Source organism: Bombyx mandarina, chromosome 19 (genome assembly GCF_030267445.1).
Source record: "Bombyx mandarina strain Sakado chromosome 19, ASM3026744v2".
Lineage (NCBI taxonomy): Eukaryota > Metazoa > Arthropoda > Insecta > Lepidoptera > Bombycidae > Bombyx > Bombyx mandarina.
The window spans coordinates 4,467,745-4,485,728 of record NC_143225.1 but is presented as its reverse complement, the minus strand read 5'-3'; the positions used below and the strand labels follow the sequence as shown (position 1 = coordinate 4,485,728).

The 17,984-nt window shown below is 34.1% G+C and overlaps 1 protein-coding gene across 15 annotated transcripts; it reads right to left on the bottom strand.

The window, feature by feature from the left end:
• Positions 1-550: 550 nt before the first annotated feature.
• LOC114253636 (uncharacterized) lies at positions 551-16,488 on the bottom strand. 15 transcript variants are annotated; one of them, XM_028169368.2, is made up of 19 exons: positions 16,334-16,482; positions 14,379-14,418; positions 13,892-13,924; positions 13,734-13,760; positions 13,588-13,620; positions 13,456-13,488; positions 11,582-11,596; positions 11,433-11,462; positions 11,300-11,323; positions 11,141-11,191; positions 9,171-9,185; positions 7,834-7,863; positions 6,446-6,466; positions 5,784-5,813; positions 4,631-4,648; positions 3,849-3,869; positions 2,676-2,705; positions 1,924-1,950; positions 551-687 (listed from the first exon to the last, which is right to left on the bottom strand). In XM_028169368.2, exons 1-19 carry the CDS (start codon positions 16,346-16,348, stop codon positions 659-661), a joined length of 522 nt encoding a protein of 173 aa, XP_028025169.2. In that variant the 5' UTR covers positions 16,349-16,482; the 3' UTR covers positions 551-658. The 15 variants fall into 15 exon arrangements, with proteins under 15 accessions (XP_028025169.2, XP_089591551.1, XP_089591548.1 ...); XM_089735425.1 differs by lacking the exon at positions 16,334-16,482 and adding an exon at positions 15,761-15,845; XM_089735422.1 differs by lacking the exon at positions 1,924-1,950 and having other exon boundaries at positions 16,334-16,487.
• Between the last annotated feature and the right edge of the window lie 1,496 nt (positions 16,489-17,984).

Below are 17,984 nucleotides of genomic sequence, written 5' to 3'. Positions count from 1 at the left end.
ATGAGCGTTAGAACAGGAGGATCCATCGGCTTGAGGAATACTTTAAAATAGGACTGATTATTAAGCTAATGTAAATAAGTCGGAAAATAGTTTTAATTATTGAATAATTAATCCTCATTTATAATCGAAGTAAGTATTATATTTTGTTTGGTTGATTGTATGTAATGCCACAGGCTTACAATGTTTTTATTGTTTCTATCTGTGAATAAAGAAAAATAGTTAAATACTAAACAGGGTGTCACTGTAATAATTTAATATAGTAATTTGAATTACAAGCCGATGTGTGATTTTAGACACAACTGCATTGTATAGATCAACATGAGTGTTTTAAAATGCTTAGTCTTAATTAATAGTTTTATTCAAAACTAAATTATATTTTTTTTTACTTTTTGATGAAGGCCTTATTTTTTTCCCAATGAAACTTAAAACGAACGTTAAAGCCGGATAAAAATTTCTTGGTTCGTAAGGAACCTGAGGAAGGATTCAAAATATGAAATAACATAGTAGCCAAGTACTTGCACTATAGATGAAAAAATTAAAACACAAAAAATAAGCACTACAATTTGTTTATTTATTTATTCCGTTGACATAAATTCATATGAAATTTTGAAATATATTGTTAATACATTATTTCGTTATTAATTTTCTAAGATATTCTTTACTTTCCAACGCGAGCACCAGGGAAAGCTGTAATATAGAAAAAAATATATTAATTGTGGTTAGCGAACACCAGGCGAGCGGTTAGGTTTGTAGGCAGCGGCCTGGCTCTACCACTAGCTTTGCTGAAGTCCATGGGCGACGGTAACCACTCACCATCAGGTGGGCCGTATGCTCGTCTCCCTACAAGGGCAATAAAAGAAAAAAGAAAAAAAAACTGCTTTCGACTCTGTATACATTATCTACTAATAATTAGTACAGTTGTTAAAACTCGACAATTATAGGTTGCGTTAATTAGACTACTCGTAATTGTGCACGTCAGAGAGCATCGGGAATTGCTTCATTTGATTATTACAGAATGACGTTGGTTGATATGTTAATGGTAAGAATTTTTGATCTTTTTTCCACTTATTCGCTAATAGCCTAATGCCGGCCACTCACATGCGCGCAAATATTCGTACATTGTACGAATGTTTGCGCGCACATTGTACGAATGTTTGCGCGCATGTGAAGGGCCGTCAAACATTCATTCGCAAACTTAGCGGCTGTGCAAATGGGTTCGGTACTCAATTTGCGAACCCGTTTGCGCTTCCTCCTACACTTGTTTACGAATGTCTCACGAATTTCTCCTCCTTTTTAATTCGTCAATAGAACATTGAAAAAAAAAGGGGTTTTGAATTCTTTCTCAGACATCATTAACAGCCATGCTGTTTTTATAGGATTTCTTTTGACGAAGATACGCTACACAGTAGACGTCACGATCTATGAAAATAGCGAAACGCCCGTTGCCTTAGCAATCCTGGGCGCAACTGGTCACACGAATGTGTGGGAGACTACGCGAAGGATCGCGGTTCGCGCGCTTTGATGTCTGTTAAAAAACCGACACAGCTTGCAAAACTACGAATGCAGCGAAAACTTTGCATAATCATTTGCAAATGTCGTCCTGCACTTGCGGGTTTGCGTATTCGTGCGAATGTGAGTGACCGGTGTAAAGGAATATTCCAGTTACGCCCGGCATGTAAGAATTTTTGATCATTAATACCTCGAATGCATTTTAATAATTATTAATCAAACGATTTTGAGTTTAAAATGCATATTATTATTGCATGTCCCTTTTTTCGTTTGGCATCAGGGCAAAACAAATAAGTTTTCACACGACCGACTTAGAGGATGTTTTCACTATTTTTTCCACTCAATACGAAAAAAAGGGCCTAGTTTTTCCAAAGCATTGTAGTGATTAAGTATAATTCATCTATATGTACTCACGGGTAGGCTTGAAGTAAGGTCGGCCTTCTGTGAAAAATATAAAAAATGAAAATTATCAAAATGCTCTTGATTCTTACGTATTAATTGTCTATCAAACAAAAATAATAATAAGTACCAGTAGCGACATCTAGTGTGTGATGTGAGGGCTGTGTGTATGTATTATATGTAACATACATAATTATCTTTAAACTAAAATCGTTAGGTTTTTTCCTTATCTATTCGCTAGCTTAATTAAGGGGTTATTACAACTGAGCCTGAGACAATTTGCTAGCAATAGCACTAGACATAGCAATGCTTCGCGGAATCTAAAATCTTTTTTTTTTTTTTTTTTTATTGCCCTTGTTGGCAGACGAGCATACGGCCCACCTGATGGTGAGTGGTTACCGTCGCCCATGGACTTCAGCAGAGCCAAGCCGCTGCCTGATTTTAGTGTATTTTTTTTGTAAATGGCATACCTACTCTGATAATCAAGCCTACCGGCCGCCTGGTGTTAAGTGGTTATCTAAGCCCAAACACAACACATTGTGAATGCCGCTACCTAGAGACATGAGGTCTGAGATTCAAATTTGTAGTATAATGGCTTCAAACCAAAACGCACACTTGCTTCGCGCGGCAGAAATAGGCTGGTTAGTGGTACCTGCCGATGGGGACTTAAAACATGCATTTTTCTTGCATATATAAGTTCTTAAATATGACTTTTTAAAACTAAATTAAATACAACGTTTGAGTATGCAACGTATGAGTTTACTTACGGGGAGGGTCCACGTAATATGCACCGTTGTCTGTAATAGATAAAAGACAAAAATCATTTTTTATTTTTTTTATTTTTTTATTGCTTAGATGGATGGACGAGCTCACAGCCCACCCGGTGTTAAGTGGTTACTGGAGCCCATAGACATTTACAACGTAAATGCGCCACCCACCTCGAGATATAAGTTCTAAGATCTCAGTATAGTTACAACGGCTACCCCACCCTTCGAACCGAAACGCATTACTGCTTCACGGCGGAAATAGGCGTGGTGGTGGTACCTACCCGTGCGGACTCCCAAGAGGTCCTACCACCAGTATAATCATCAGTAAGTAATTCTTTTCTAACTACATACTCGTATTTTTTTTTTATTGCCCTTGTAGGCAGACGGGCATACGGCCCACCTGATGGTGAGTGGTTACCGTCGCCCATGGACTTCAGCAATGCCAGGGGCAGAGCCAAGCCGCTGCCTACCGCTTAATACTCTCCACAAGCCTCGTTTGAAGAAGGACATGTCATAGCGCTCGGGAAACACCGTGGAGGGGAGCTCATTCCATAGCCGGATGGTACGTGGCAAAAAAGATCTCTGGAAACGCACTGTGGATGACCGCAGTGGCTCTAGGTAGTATGGATGAACTCTACTCCGGTGGCGGGCGGTGCGATGGTAAAAACGAGATGCTGGTATCATCTCGAACAATTCCTCAGAGCACTCCCCATGGAACATACGGTATAAAATACAGAGGGAACCGAAGTCCCTCCGCAGACCCAGAGGCTCCATATGTATATATATATGTTAAATAAAAATCAATGTCTGCATATAAATATACTCATAAACATAAGACGTTTGTATAAACATAGCATATTAAAGTATATATATATAAGCGTTCCTATACCATGCATTCTATTGTGATGAAGCTTGCTATAATCACTTGGTATATTTTTAACTAACTCAGTGGTGTTGGGCCCAAGGGTGGTGGGTTCTATTCTCACATCGGGTAAGCATTTATGATTTTTTTCCTGCCTATGCTGATAGCCTTGAGAGGCTATATCAGTGTTACTCTAGGATGTAGGTGAGCTCTCGGGGCTCAAGCCGGACGTGTTGCAACACAAAATGTTTTAAAACCTAAAAATTCCGATCACATTCGATTTTGTATTATATTCATACAATTTTACTCACCGATAGGTTCGTAGCCGTTTCCTGTAAGAAAAGAAAAAAAAAACGCACATATTAATATTGAATATCAAATTTAAAATTGAATTACGAAATTACATCAAGAAACAAAATGTGGTGTTGGTATGATGTTCGAATGAAACCAAACTCGCGCCAATTTCTGCACTGTATACTTTCCGGTTAGTAAGACTTATATTACAGCGATTGTAGGAATTATAATAACTAGAGGTCCCGCAGTAGTCGAAATTCGACTATAACTAATTGGAATTGTAAGTTTGTACACTATTATGATTGTATTTTATACTTCTATAATCACAAATCTCGCCAAGACTACACTATAAAAAATATTAACAAAGACAAACAATATTTAATCTATTCTCAATTTGACCACAAACGTCAAGAAGAAAAGTTTGACAATAAATAGTATGCATGCGTGTGTGCGTCAAATACATGGTATGTAGTGTGTGTAATGTTTTTTTTATTGATTTAATGTATATTTTATGCATTATTTAAAAAAAATATTAGAATTGTGCACTTCTTCTCCATATTCTCTATAAGTGTAGAAAATTTCATGCTCCTCCGTCCGCGCAATTTTCGTAAAAAGGGATACAAAGTTTTTGCTTCACGTATTAATATATAAATTAGAAGTTAACGGGTCTGTGTTAAAAAAAAGTATCATTCGCGCTTTAATTTTTCACGTCCAAATGCTTCTAGTAGAGATCATCAGGAGTGACGTTTTATACGAAGGCTTTTAGTTTTGAAAAAAAACAAAAGAATATTACACTTACCATTAGGGTTGTAGTCTTCTGTAAGAAAATAAAAAGTCAATGTTAATATTGAATGCAGATACGTAGCTTGTGTTTGTTTACTGGTAGGATGTTTATTTATTTACCCTTGTGAGTTTAAGTATGTTCCGGTTTTTGTGGGACAGCCCTTATACACTTTTTTTTTTTTTTTTTATGATTGAAGGATTACTGGTGGCCCGGAGGCCTTTCCAGTTTCACCAGGACAGGTATACAATACTATCGAGGCTTCGATCTCACATCTCAATGCATTGGCAGCATTCGCATTGTGATGTCAATTACCTTTGACAACTACATTTGGCATCATACTTTTATGCTTTTAAACAAAATGGTCTTTCAAATATTAGAAAATTTTTAATTTTCTTTTATTGCTTATATGGGTGAACGAGCTGACGGCCCACTTAGTGTTAAGTGGTTACTAGAGCCTATGGACATCTACGTCAATGACGTCCTCCACCTTAAGATATGAGTTTTAAGGTCTCCGTTTTTACAGTAAAACGGCAATTTTCAAAATATGAAATTCATGTTTACCGTTGCATTTAAGCAAGATTTAAGTGCGGCCCTGGGGCACCATGAAAATTGCCGTCCCGTCATCTAAATCCTACATAAATAGAGCGAAATCAAAACCTAAAAACCTAAAATTTACTTTAATAAAGCAAATCTATTTTTGGTTTATGAATTTTTTATTTTTTTTATTGCTTAGATGGGTGGATGAGCTCACAGCCCACCTGGTGTTATGTGGTTACTGGATCCCATGGACATCTACAACGTAAATGCGCCACCCACCTTGAGATATAAGTTCTAAGATCTCAGTATAGTTACAACGGCTGCTCCACCCTTCAAGCCGAAACGCATCACTGCTTCACGGCAGAATTAGGCAGGGCGGTGGTACCTACCCGCGCGGACTCTCAAGAGGTCCTACCACCAGTAATTACGCAAATTATAATTTTACGACTTTGATTTTTATAATACGATGTTATTCCTTCGCCGTGGAATATTTTGAATGACTTCACACTTCTTTAAGCCTTTTTTTGCGCACTCCCAGTTTTTTGCCAGCCTTGAAGATTTCGCTCTGAGTCTCTGAGGACTAGCCGCTAGTGGCCTTGGCGTAAGTCCAACACTGCATGCATGTACTTACTGGGAGGATTAACGATGTACGGGCGGTTGTCTGAAAAAGATAAAATATCGAATTATGATCGAGTTGCCTTATAAATTTGTAATGTGTTTTTTTTTTATTGCTTAGATAAGTGGACGAGCTCACAGCCCACCTGGTGTTAAGTGGTTACTGAAGCCCACAGACATCTACAACGTAAATGTGCCACCCACCTTGAGACATAAGTTCTAAGGTCTCAGGTATAGTTACAGCGGCTGCCCCACCCTTCAAACCGAAACGCATTACTGCTTCACGGCAGAAATAGGCAGGGTGGTGGTACCTAACCGTGTGTGATAGATATGTTATATGCAGTTTTTAAACGAAAAGGAATTATCACAAAAACTATACTGAATAGGTCACCAGACAAACAACTAACCAGTTTATCTCACTATTTTAAGTGACTATTTATTTTGTAAAATGTTAATTATTTAAATTTCAAGCTTCTAGATAAAAATTAAGTATTCTATCTGTTATTCTAGTATATTCTTTTTTCTTTATTTCTAGTATTTCTTATTTAACCTTTATTTTCGCCCAATTAAATCACAACATATACATAATACATATTATATAACATAGCTCGTTCAGCCATCTAAGCAATAAAAAATAAATAAAAAAATTTCAATAGAACGGGATAAAATATAACTTACCAATAGGTTCGTAGCCGTTTCCTGTAAAAAAAAAACACAAATTAATATCAATGCTAAGTTCTACGAAGAGGCAATTTGATGGCACTGTTAAGGCTAACTTATTGTGCTACCCATTTGCAGTTGCAGTAAAGTAATCATGCGTTCCGTGTTATTAAACAGAATAATAATGCAATTGAGGTTTTGAAGGTGGACGGCCCGTGATTAGAGATGATCGACATTCATAAAAAAACTTACCAAAGTATTTTCAATATTCTAGAAACAGTATTAAAAATACTTTATACTCTATATATATTTTATTTTTATATTCTAGATAGAATATTGAAAATACTTTAGAAAAAAATAAAATAAAGTCACGTAAGAGAGTGTTTAATTGTTATTTGAATTAATCAAAAATATTAATTTACATAATATGTGACTTTTTTTTTTAATATTCGCGAGCGATCTCAACTAACGTGTGTATACCATTCCATGTATTACGCACCTTTATAAACAATTGAAGAGGCTTATTCCAACATTCATGTTTTTGATGAATTGTAATTTTTTAGATTTTAATATTTGAAGGTAGGTGCTTGATTTAAAAGAGACGAAAAGAGCACTTTTTCCTTTTCGAAATTAAAAGAGACTGTTTAATTTTATAAATTTTTAGAAGGCATTGTTTGTAAGTTGTTCCAAATAAAAAAATCAATTTCTTAACAATTTTAGTTAAGCCACTTTAATTCTAAAGGTGCGATATGTGTTTAGCGATGACCACAGCTATACGTGCGTTTCACTAGTAGTTTTAAAGTGTGGGTCAAGTTATTTCACAAATAGAGTATGCAATGCGAACCAGTCTTAGAATAACAGTGATTTTAAGGTACATACGGACTTTAGGTACGAAACATTATTCAATTAATATATGATTGAAAACGTTCAACGCTTGAATTTTTTTATTATATTATACATTATTTAAAACTTTCCATTTAAACTAATATTGTTTTTTTTTCATGGTTCCCTATTATGCTCCCTAAAATAAATCATATACAAAGCAAACAAAATCCCATACTAAGAACACGAAGATTATATATAATTGTGATAATTTTTAAGTATAAAAGCTCCAAATTTTATTTAAAAACTGAATTTGCGCAAATTTAAGAGAGTATTTATGAATAAAAAATTGGGCGTTCCACGAATTTGTATATGTTTTGAGTTTCTGGAATAACGACCTAAGATTTAAGAATTTATTTAATGTTCTACGACTCCTACATCTAAAATCACTTTCATTATACTATTAAGTTCGCTAAGGACATTTTACAATGAAGTCTAAGTTCCTTTTTTCAGTTGGTGAGTCACATTTCAAAAAATGTCGTAAACATATATGTGATTATATTACATTTTCAACTACAACTCACCTACAGTAGGCTGGGCAAAGAATGGATCGGCTGAAAAACAAAATCGAAATGAAAAAATAATGGATGATAATTATTAGAATACTATATATTTGCTTCAATTCAATTATTACTTTTGCAAATACTCTTTATTAAGTAAGCGATGTTAAGTGAACAGGGTTCTTGCTATTCGTAATTGTAGGTATTATGTAATATAAATACGGAATTTATTGGAGAAACTGTTTAAAAAAATATTGTAAATCTATTATACAGGGTGTATCGCACTCGGCTCCCAAAAGTAATACTGCTTTTGATCCCTAAAATGATAGCACAAAAAAAAAAATTGACTTTTTGTGTATGCATTACTCGCAATGTAACAATGTTTTTAATCCACAGACACAGCGCACTGAGTTTCTCGCCGGATCTTCTCAGTGGGTCGCGTTTCCGAGCCGGTGGTAGATTCTGCGAAGCACTGCTCTTGCTAGGGTTCGTGTTAGCAACGCTCCCGGTTTGAGCCCCGTGAGCTCATCTACTCGCCCGGCTACGCTGTTATAGCCTCTCAAGGCTATCAGCTTAGGTAGGGAAAAAAAACTATGTTTTGAAATTGACGCGCCGAATCTACGGTCGCGCGGGAACGCGGGTGCTATCCACAAATGTTTTCGCGTTAGTTTGCCTTTTTAACAAACAACTCTTCTTTTTTTTGCAGTATGGTTTCATGTGATACCATAACTACCAATGTCGAATTTTTTCTTCTTTTAATCTTTTATCTGTCGAAATCTATGAAGAGATAAAATATTTGAACACAGATATGAAGATTTGAAGATATGAAGAGAGATATGAAGATTAGAAACAGTGACTGATCACTGTTACATACTTCGTTTAATCAACAATGAACTGGAGAGGAATGAAGTTATGTTGATTTATCTCAAATGGCCGGTCCATAGAACATTTCGTTGTACAGGGAAGGGTTGACGGTACAAGACCGCGCGGGAGGTCACAAATGCGATGGATCGACCAAATTAAAACTGTAGTGGGAGGTCCTCTAAATTAGTGCAGTGCCTCGATCAGGGAGGGATGGAGGGACATCGTGAAACGCATCAAGTCTGCCCCTGTGTGATCGTCAGTCAAACACTACATGACGATCACAATCATTCTTTAATAGTGACACGATTGAGAACGAATCTCAAAAAAATAAAATAATGAAAAGGAATAAAATGAAGTAAATGAATGTATATTTTCCATTTATTGTGGGCTTATCTGGTTTTTTATCGTATCGCTTTCGGTAACACGCCTGTACACACCCTGTATTCTAGTGGATTATAGAAAGAAAAATATAATTCAATTATTTTGTTAATACTCACGGTCATTGATCACAACTGAAAAAAGAAATAGATGTCTTAAAATATGTTACTAGAAAGAGAAATTTGTTGCGCAAGATTTGATATAAGGTTATACAGTTCGTTTACATTCATAATACATATATCACTTTAAATTATTAAAATTACTACGGTTTACGATTTAAATTGAAAATAAAGATTGTTTGTAAATAATGAATTATTATTATGTTCTATTATGTATTTTACGAGTATATTAGACTAGTGAAACTTGACCACGCTTTGCTGTGATGATCGCAAGATACCACACATATCAGTATCAGCACATAAAAAATCTAATTATATTACTTGAATTATACGGACGTGTATCATTTTAATTAAACTATATCATGCATTACATAATTAACGATATCATGCACGGTTAAAAACATGTGTAGGTACTTGTAAAAAGCTATCGATAAACTTTGGTTCATTATTAGTAAGTCTTACATTCATTATATTAACATCAAAAAAGAACATGGAATGCTCTTTGCAAGGAGTGTTTATCGTACAGTTCCGTACAGATACTCTATTGATCCTTTAACAAACCTTATCGCGAATTCAAAATAACACAATACAAAACGATTTTTTTTAATAATTTCGATAGCACTTTGATTGTTATATTATTATATATTGTTCATGCTAAATAGGATTAGATAGATCATGCAAACAGAAATAAACAGTTTTAATGAAATTCTCAGCGATAAAAGCCCAATGAATGCAATTTCACTTTATTTACATAATTAGGATTTTAATCGGACACGTCTAAAAGGAATAAGTAAATCAGGGTAAAAATCAAACAATAAAGTTCATGCGATTTAATCTTACATTTGTTGAAGAATAACAAAACTGTTACAAACATTCTATAGAAAAAACAAAATATAGATAAATAATTTTTTCACAAAAGAGTTTTAAAATTTTTCGGAACGTAATTTTTATGCTTTTTTTTTTCTTTGTATTATGTCTTGTGTGTGTGTGTGTGCGTGTGGCATTGCGTTGCTTACTTCCCACCGCGAGCTCCGGGGAACGGGGCTAATTTAAAAATAAAGAAATATAAATATCTTTGGCTTTACTTTTTTTTTTATTAGTTGGATGTGTGGACGAGCTTACAGCCCACCTGGTGTTAAGTGGTTACGCCCATAGACGTCTACAAAATAAATGCGCCACCCACCTTGAGATATAAGTTCTAAGGTCTCAAGTATAGTTACATTGTATTAATACATAAATAAAAACAGACAATAGTAGACGTGAGTGTAAATAAACTATTGTAATAATACTAAACAGTCATTGAGAGTTATTACGAAGTATTTAAGACGTACCCAGGTGATAACACGCTTAAGCTAATAATAAATAATAAATTTAAAAGAAATAGTGCGCGTGCAACTTGGAGCGCTTGAAAGAAGTGTAAGTTCTTTTGCGGCGTGTGGTACTGTGGATTTCTTCATTTTTCATCCTTGAATCAAATTCCTCTTGGAATGCTGTATATGAGAGAAACGACTTTGCTTGCTTTGTCCTCTCCCTCTCTTCACGGTCGAGTGGTTCGCGAGACGCTCTGTTTATTTTCTCGCTCTCGTTCGTCCTAAATTGTATCTTTTCTCTCTAGCCGTAACGAATATGTCGCTGTGAATTTTACTCTCAAGGGGCCTAAAGAAGATTCACTTCAAAAAAACGCAGCTTTTCTTCAATCTCGTACGAACGATTTTTTACAATTTTATACTTTAATGAAAAAATATTTCAAGATTAAATCCATGACTATGTGAAATATACGTTACATCTCAAAGCTTTCGTTGGAGTCGTAGATGTAATTAAAAATGTTTTTACGAATTAATCTCGCCTTTTTTTATTGTCCTGTTATTTATATCTGACGTTTAGAATACTTTACAATTTTCGGAAATTACATAAAACCGATGATGTGAAATAAAACCGTTAAAATTAGTTTTAATTATTAACTGTCTTACTTGGCCTCTGGGGTCTGTTGTAGGGACGGTTTACGTACGCAGGTCCAGTACCTAAAATGTTTTTCATCTTTATTAACGGGTAATATTACACGTAGCTATAAAATAATCATTTGTTTTAGGAATTCTTATCTTATTTGAATAATATTTTTTTACACTTACTTATTGGCACGTATCCGGGTTGACCTAAAAATAAAAATGGCATTTTCGTGTTAAAGTTTTATTATTATTAATAATTCATTTTTATTAATGTATTTATTTTTATAAATTCATTTCTAAATTATTTGAAACTCACCGATTACGGGCCGAGAAAAGCCAGGATCCGCTGTAAAACCGTAAAAATGGATTTAAACAATAATTTAACATTTACCATATTTTCAAAGATATTTTATATGAACAGCTGCATAAATTGAAGCATAAGATAATTACAAGTAAATCACTTACGGTTCGAGATGAGAACTGAAATAATTAAAAATATTTATCAGTAACTGTTACATAATAGTACACGATTACGTAGTAATAAATTCATAAAAGTTTTACATTAAATTTTTACCCTATCCTTAACGTTTGCTGAGCGAATTTTGTGTATTATTTTGAAATGTATTATATGTATATTATGTATTATATAATTGAAATGTATTCATTGCGAAAATAATTTAATAGTTGCTTCACTCAACCTACCCATTTTTATAATATTTATAACATTAATCACGAATTATAATGACGCTAAATTTTCGATCATTATATTGAATTATTGTTTTTAAAAAATCCGTATGTTTTCATTATCAACAGTGATGCTGTGTTAAATACGCCATTTTCGTCATATCAAGTAAACGATTTGCAGGAAAATTATTAATGTTTCTTGTGCTTAGTAGAAGTGACAAAAAATAAACACTGTCAACAGCATTGTAGGTGCACACGCACACATGTATATAGGTTGTTATTTTTTTATTAGTCTTAAGCCTTCGTCAAACAGAACGCGTACTTAGCGCCCCGTACTTAACGTCGCGCTCTTTTCATGTCATGAGTCTAACGCGCCTTGACGCAACGCATTCGCCAAATCATAGTGCCTTTCGATAGCAGTGTGAAAATTTAAAAATAATAAGAATCGAGTGATTCAGATGTGGCATTGTATAAGCATGGGTATTTTCTAACTACATATTTATATCATTTTTTTGGGCATTATCTAGTATTTTAATACACATTCACTCGAACGGTAAAATAAAATTTGTAAAAAATTACAACGCCTGACGTCAAAGCGTCCTAACGCCGCTACAGAGCGCTGCGTACTTATAGCGCTGGGGCTCTGTTTGACGGTATGTTACCATAGTAGTACAACACATCTCGGCGTCATAGCGCGGCGTCAGTTTAGCGCTCTGACGTGCGCTAATTACGCGTTCTGTTTGACGAAGGCTTTAAAGTGCGACGTAGGAACATTTGTAGTAACTTTTAATTTATTTTAAACATTATATCTATTTATCGAGGGGTAAAAGACCATTTGATTTAAACGATATCTCGCTTAATACGAGACATTTATCTTTGTAATTATAGGTCCGTTTTATTTAGTAGGTATTAGTCTCAACATTTGTATTTTTTTAATTGAACTTCAATTAAGTTTACTCTATTCAAATAGCTGAAGAATTTTTATTTATGTTTTTATTTTTAAAATCGTAAATATGTCGCTTGGACCAAATTGCCTTTTACCCCTCGACATTGTTTTTAACGTTAATAAGCCGACGAGCATACCGGCCATCTGTAGTTGGTAGTTCACCGATTCTCATTGACATTAGCAATGTCAGGGGTAGTTATGGTCTACTTTTGTAGGTACACATTTCAGTTACTTGAAATTGGAATTGTTGTAACATAGTCAATGGTATTTTTTTTTAAAGAAAGCTACGGATCAATTACGCAATATTGAGTAATTAATTGAGAGCTTCAAAAACCTGAGAAACACAACATGGTAGAATCTAGTATTCTTCTTACGAATATTTATTAGATTAGGAAAGGTTAGAGATATCCTTGCATTTTAGGGACTTACGTACGTGAAATTCAATCACATTCAATTAACAAAAAAGGTTTTGATTTTTACCTAGAATTTTTTGCCTAGAAATTGGTGGCCCGAATTAGGGTTGTCAACAATATCCACTGAAAAATACCAACCAATGCCAAGCAAAAGCGTATTAAGTTACAAAAATAAGGAAGAGAAAGAAGAAAGGAAAAGTTTTCAAGAGACACGTTATCTTTTAGAATGAGAAGAAGTGAGATGCTTATTTTTTTTTAATAATGTTCGTTTTGTTTTTTGCTAATTTTTAACATACCGTGACCCGGATGGTTATTGTCCACCACGTTAACTGAAAAAAATTACGACGGTATTTGATTTAATCGAAAACGGTAATGTAAAACGAATTTTATTATTTACCTATTTTTTTTTTTTTTTAAATCGTACGTACCGTGTCCAGGATTATTATTATCGACGACGTTCACTGAAAAAGAGTAAATTTCATAGTTTTTTTGACAAAAATATTAATCTTATTATTATTTATATTATTATTATTTTATTCTTTAGTACAAGATTGAATAAAGAGTAAAAACGTACCACCGTAACGTTTTTTCGCGTCACGAACTGGAAAAAAGAAATCGTTACCGTTGTTAGTAAAAGCAAAACGTATTCGGTTATAAAGCGTGACAGATACCGCCATTTTTATAGCATGCCAAATGCCAAATGCAACATTTTCATCCCTTTGAGTTACGAACCTGAGTCAGCGTTTTCCACTACCTTAACGGGGTCTAGAAGAGGAGAGAGGAAAAGGAGAGAGTTAGAATAGAAAGAAGAGAAATAGTAAAAGCAAGTTCTTTACGTTCAATAGTTATTGAGCACCTTTTATCTTGGATAAGTCTACGAGTATATGATGTCAATTTAATTCAAATACACAGACATTTTTTAATCAATACTTTATGTGTAGGTAATCATAACCTACAATAAAATTGTGTTTTTGTGTAAATGTTAAAAAAAAATTAAGCTATTTTTTGGTGTAGGTATTTTTGATTGTTCTTAAGATTTTAAAATAGGTGGCTAGAGCAATATGACCACGCGTCGAAATAATAAAAATTCACATAATCGTTACATTTCGTAAATTATACCGCAGACATGTATTTATAAATATGTACAGAATAAACCTCTATATTATATAGTAATAAAAGTATGGTTGAAAATGTTTTTCTTAAATCAGCTGCTTCGTACCTTGAGCGTTGGCCATAGCCAGCAGAGCGAGGACGAAAATCTGTAAAACACAATATATAAACTTCATTTTTCGATCGTTGAATTATATACACTGGCAAGTAAATACAAAAACAATCGTTATCTAGAATATCACGGCACGAGATAAAAACGATAAGATTGAAGTTCTAATTTCAGGATAAAAAAACAGTGATGATTTATAGGCTTACTATATAGTGTACAATTACAGCTACAATGACTATGTATGAGAATTACAAAGGTTATTTCTATCAATGGTGGTAGGACCTCTTGTCAGTCCGCACGAGTAGGTACCACTACCCTAACTATTTCTGCCGTGAAGTAGTAATGCGTTTCGGTTTGAAGGGTGGGGCAGCCGTTGTAAGTATACTGAGACCTTAGAACTCATATCTCAAGGTGGGTGGCGGCATTTACGTTGTAGATGTCTATGGGCTCCGGTAATCACTTAACACCATGTGAGCTGTGAGCTCGTCCTCACATCTATGCAATTAACTCATGTCAAAAAGTGTGCGTATTTGGATTAACATTTTTTTATTGTGATAAAAAATTTTGAATATTTATCCAGGATATACATATATATTTTAGGATATTTAGATAATTTGGATATTTGGGTGCTTAGCATTGGTGTCGTTAAAAAAAAAATGTAAACACAAGCTGAGGTTTTATTAAATAAGTCATGTTAAGGTCACCTTCGTATTAAAAAAAACCTATTTCCTGGTATTTATATATACACACAGACGTGTGCAAACAAAAGACAAGTTTGCGGTTAGATCGTGTGAAACAATATTTTTATTACGTAATCATCTGTATTTTAGTAATGGGCATTACCTATTTTTGTATATCGAACTGTTTTTTTTTTCAGTAGGTAGTCCTCACTATACTAGTCCTCAGACAATACCACTACCACCTGGCTTTTTTTTTTGAAGTGGTTTAGGTATTTATGCCCTGTTAGTTTTTAGGTGACCTCTTTGTTTTGTTTAATTTGTCATGTCAAACTATGTAGTACCAACCGAATTTTATGAAGCAAAATCTAGCGTAAGATTCTGAACACAATAAGATAAGCAATAAAAAAAAAGAGGTAATATGCGTCATATTAATTTGTTAACGTCTGCGTGCTATAAACCAGTAAAAATAAGATGGAAACTAGTGTATGTATTTATACTAGCTAGTTATCTAGGAGCTTGTAGGAAGGAGTTCGTTCGAACGGCTGCTCTGGGACTGATCGTTGTCTAATTATTTATATGTACATCTAATTAATTTCGTAAATTCTTGGTTACTTTGAAATAACGATAATTATTGCTGCAAGCACATCACATTAAGTTGTTGAGCAGTTAAACGGCCATTGTTAAGCTAATAATGTATCTCACCTAAAGAAAATCCGGTTTATCTACACAATGGTTAATTAAAAAAGGTATTTTCGATACTCAGAGCTCTTTCAGGTTATTTAGTATTTAAAATATAAATCGACATCTACAGCGAAACGCAAACACAAGCAAACAATGAAATTTTAATTTTTAATTAAGACGATAAGCAATTATTACTTGGATAACGATAATATTACTTAGTATGTTGTCTTTTCGTTGGTAGGTATAGTTTTCAAATTGCTTACACAAAAGTTTTTTTTTTTTAATTTAACTTTTTCTTAAGATTTCAATTTAAAGGGAAAGTAAGCGAGATAAAATATTTAAAAATAATAAAATTAGTTACATAGTAAATAATAGTCATTGTATGTTATGTTTTAGTCTGTAACGGACTATCACGATTACTTTCTTTTTTTTTGCTTGTCTTTGAAAGTAAACGAAGGCAAAACATACAATATACCTATACGTGAAATTATTCTCACACGTCTTAATAACAATTAGAGTAAGTAAAATTTAATCGGAACGGATTAAATCGTATTTAAGCAAGTTAAGAAAATTAAAAACTTAATGAAAACTTACCATGAAGAATTTCATTTTTATATGATCACGAGTTATCACAGGCGAAAATATTAAAGTTGTGCTTAAATTTTAGGCGATCACTCTCTTATATAGTGTACAGATAACCTGCGATGACCTGAGTAAATATTGTAATTCAAACAATTCTTGTGTCTACATACAAAACACATTTTTCTGTACCGATTCCGGTAATCAGTCATGTTTTTGAATTGCAAATTTATTGTTAACTCTTTTCCTAGAAACGGTCTGTTTCGAGAACAAATCATCGGTTTTGTGTAATTAGAAAATGCATTTGTAAATACAAGTGGTAATAAAACATAATGGAAAAGTAAAAGTTGAGTTGTAACTATACTTGAGACCTTAGAACTTATATCTCAAGGTGGGTGGCGCATTTACGTTGTGGATGTCTATGGGCTCCAGTAACCACTTAACATCAGGTGGGCTGTTAGCTCGTCCACTCATATCTTATTTTTTCTTCTTTCTGGTCGTTCCCTCAATGCTGAGGATCGTGACTGTATGTCAATCTTCTCCACTCATATAAGCAATAAAAAAAAAGTTATTGATTCTGTTGCAATATTTTAAAGTTTGCAGCTGTACTTATTTGTGTTCTTCCGCACCAACACACACATCGTTCAAGTGATAAGACAACACGCGCCAAATGTCGCCGTTAACCTTGACTTTAAACATTGATATATAAAAATAATAAATACATCAATGACTCTAAAGCGTTAAATTATATTTTTGAGGTGAAACATCTTTGCGATATAATTATAATTATGTAAGACGTATACCTAATACCTACACATATCCAGTACGTGACGGTGTATCCTTGCAACGTCAACTTTTTAAATTCGCTATGATTTTTGTTTATATGCGATCGGTCTAACGGTTTATTAAAGGCGAGGTGAACACCGCAAGGTCGAGGAGTACCAGTTTTTATTGCTTAATTTTCGACCCGCGCTAGTTGGTCATTCCAAAGCCAATAGCGTCTGTAATACCGATACTCATTTTGTGAAATGAGAGAAGAGTCTAAATTATGTTGTAGTTGCCGTCATATTACCCTTCGAACCGAAACACCAAACGATATTTACAGGTGAGGTCTCACAGTAGCAGCCGTAGGATGAACCTGTACTAAAAAATAAATTTGTTGTTTTGGGACATGTAAGATTACGAAAAACAAAGTATCTTGTATTTTTTTTTTATTGCTCATATGGCTGGACGAGCTCACAGCCCACCTGGTGTTAAGTGGTTACTGGAGCCCATAGACATCTACAACGTAAATGCGCCATTCACCTTGAGATATAAATTCTAAGCTCTCAGTATAGTTACAACGGCTACCCCACCCTTCAAACCGAAACGCATTACTGCTTCACGGCAGAAATAGGCGGGGCGGTGGTACCTACCCGCGCGGACTCACAAGTGGTCCTACCACCAGGGGTATTTTAAGGGCATTATTTATGCACACTATTTAAGTAATTCAAATCGACTGTGTCATAGTCATAATATATATATCCTATAGTCCTACTTTACATAACTGACATTGATGTCAGTCACACTATGAAAAGGAGAACATAGACCTTTAGGTTTCATACTTCAGTGCAGGAGAATCAAGATAGTCTATGTCTATCTATCTATTGTCAAATCAATAACTTCT

Coding starts and splice junctions, on each gene's coding strand:
- LOC114253636 (XM_028169368.2), bottom strand. Junction 11,324..11,432: donor CTTTTCTCGGCCCGTAATCG/GTGAGTTTCAAA, acceptor TTTTATTTTTAG/GTCAACCCGGATACGTGCCA. Junction 6,467..7,833: donor CTTTGCCCAGCCTACTGTAG/GTGAGTTGTAGT, acceptor TTTTTTTTACAG/GAAACGGCTACGAACCTATT.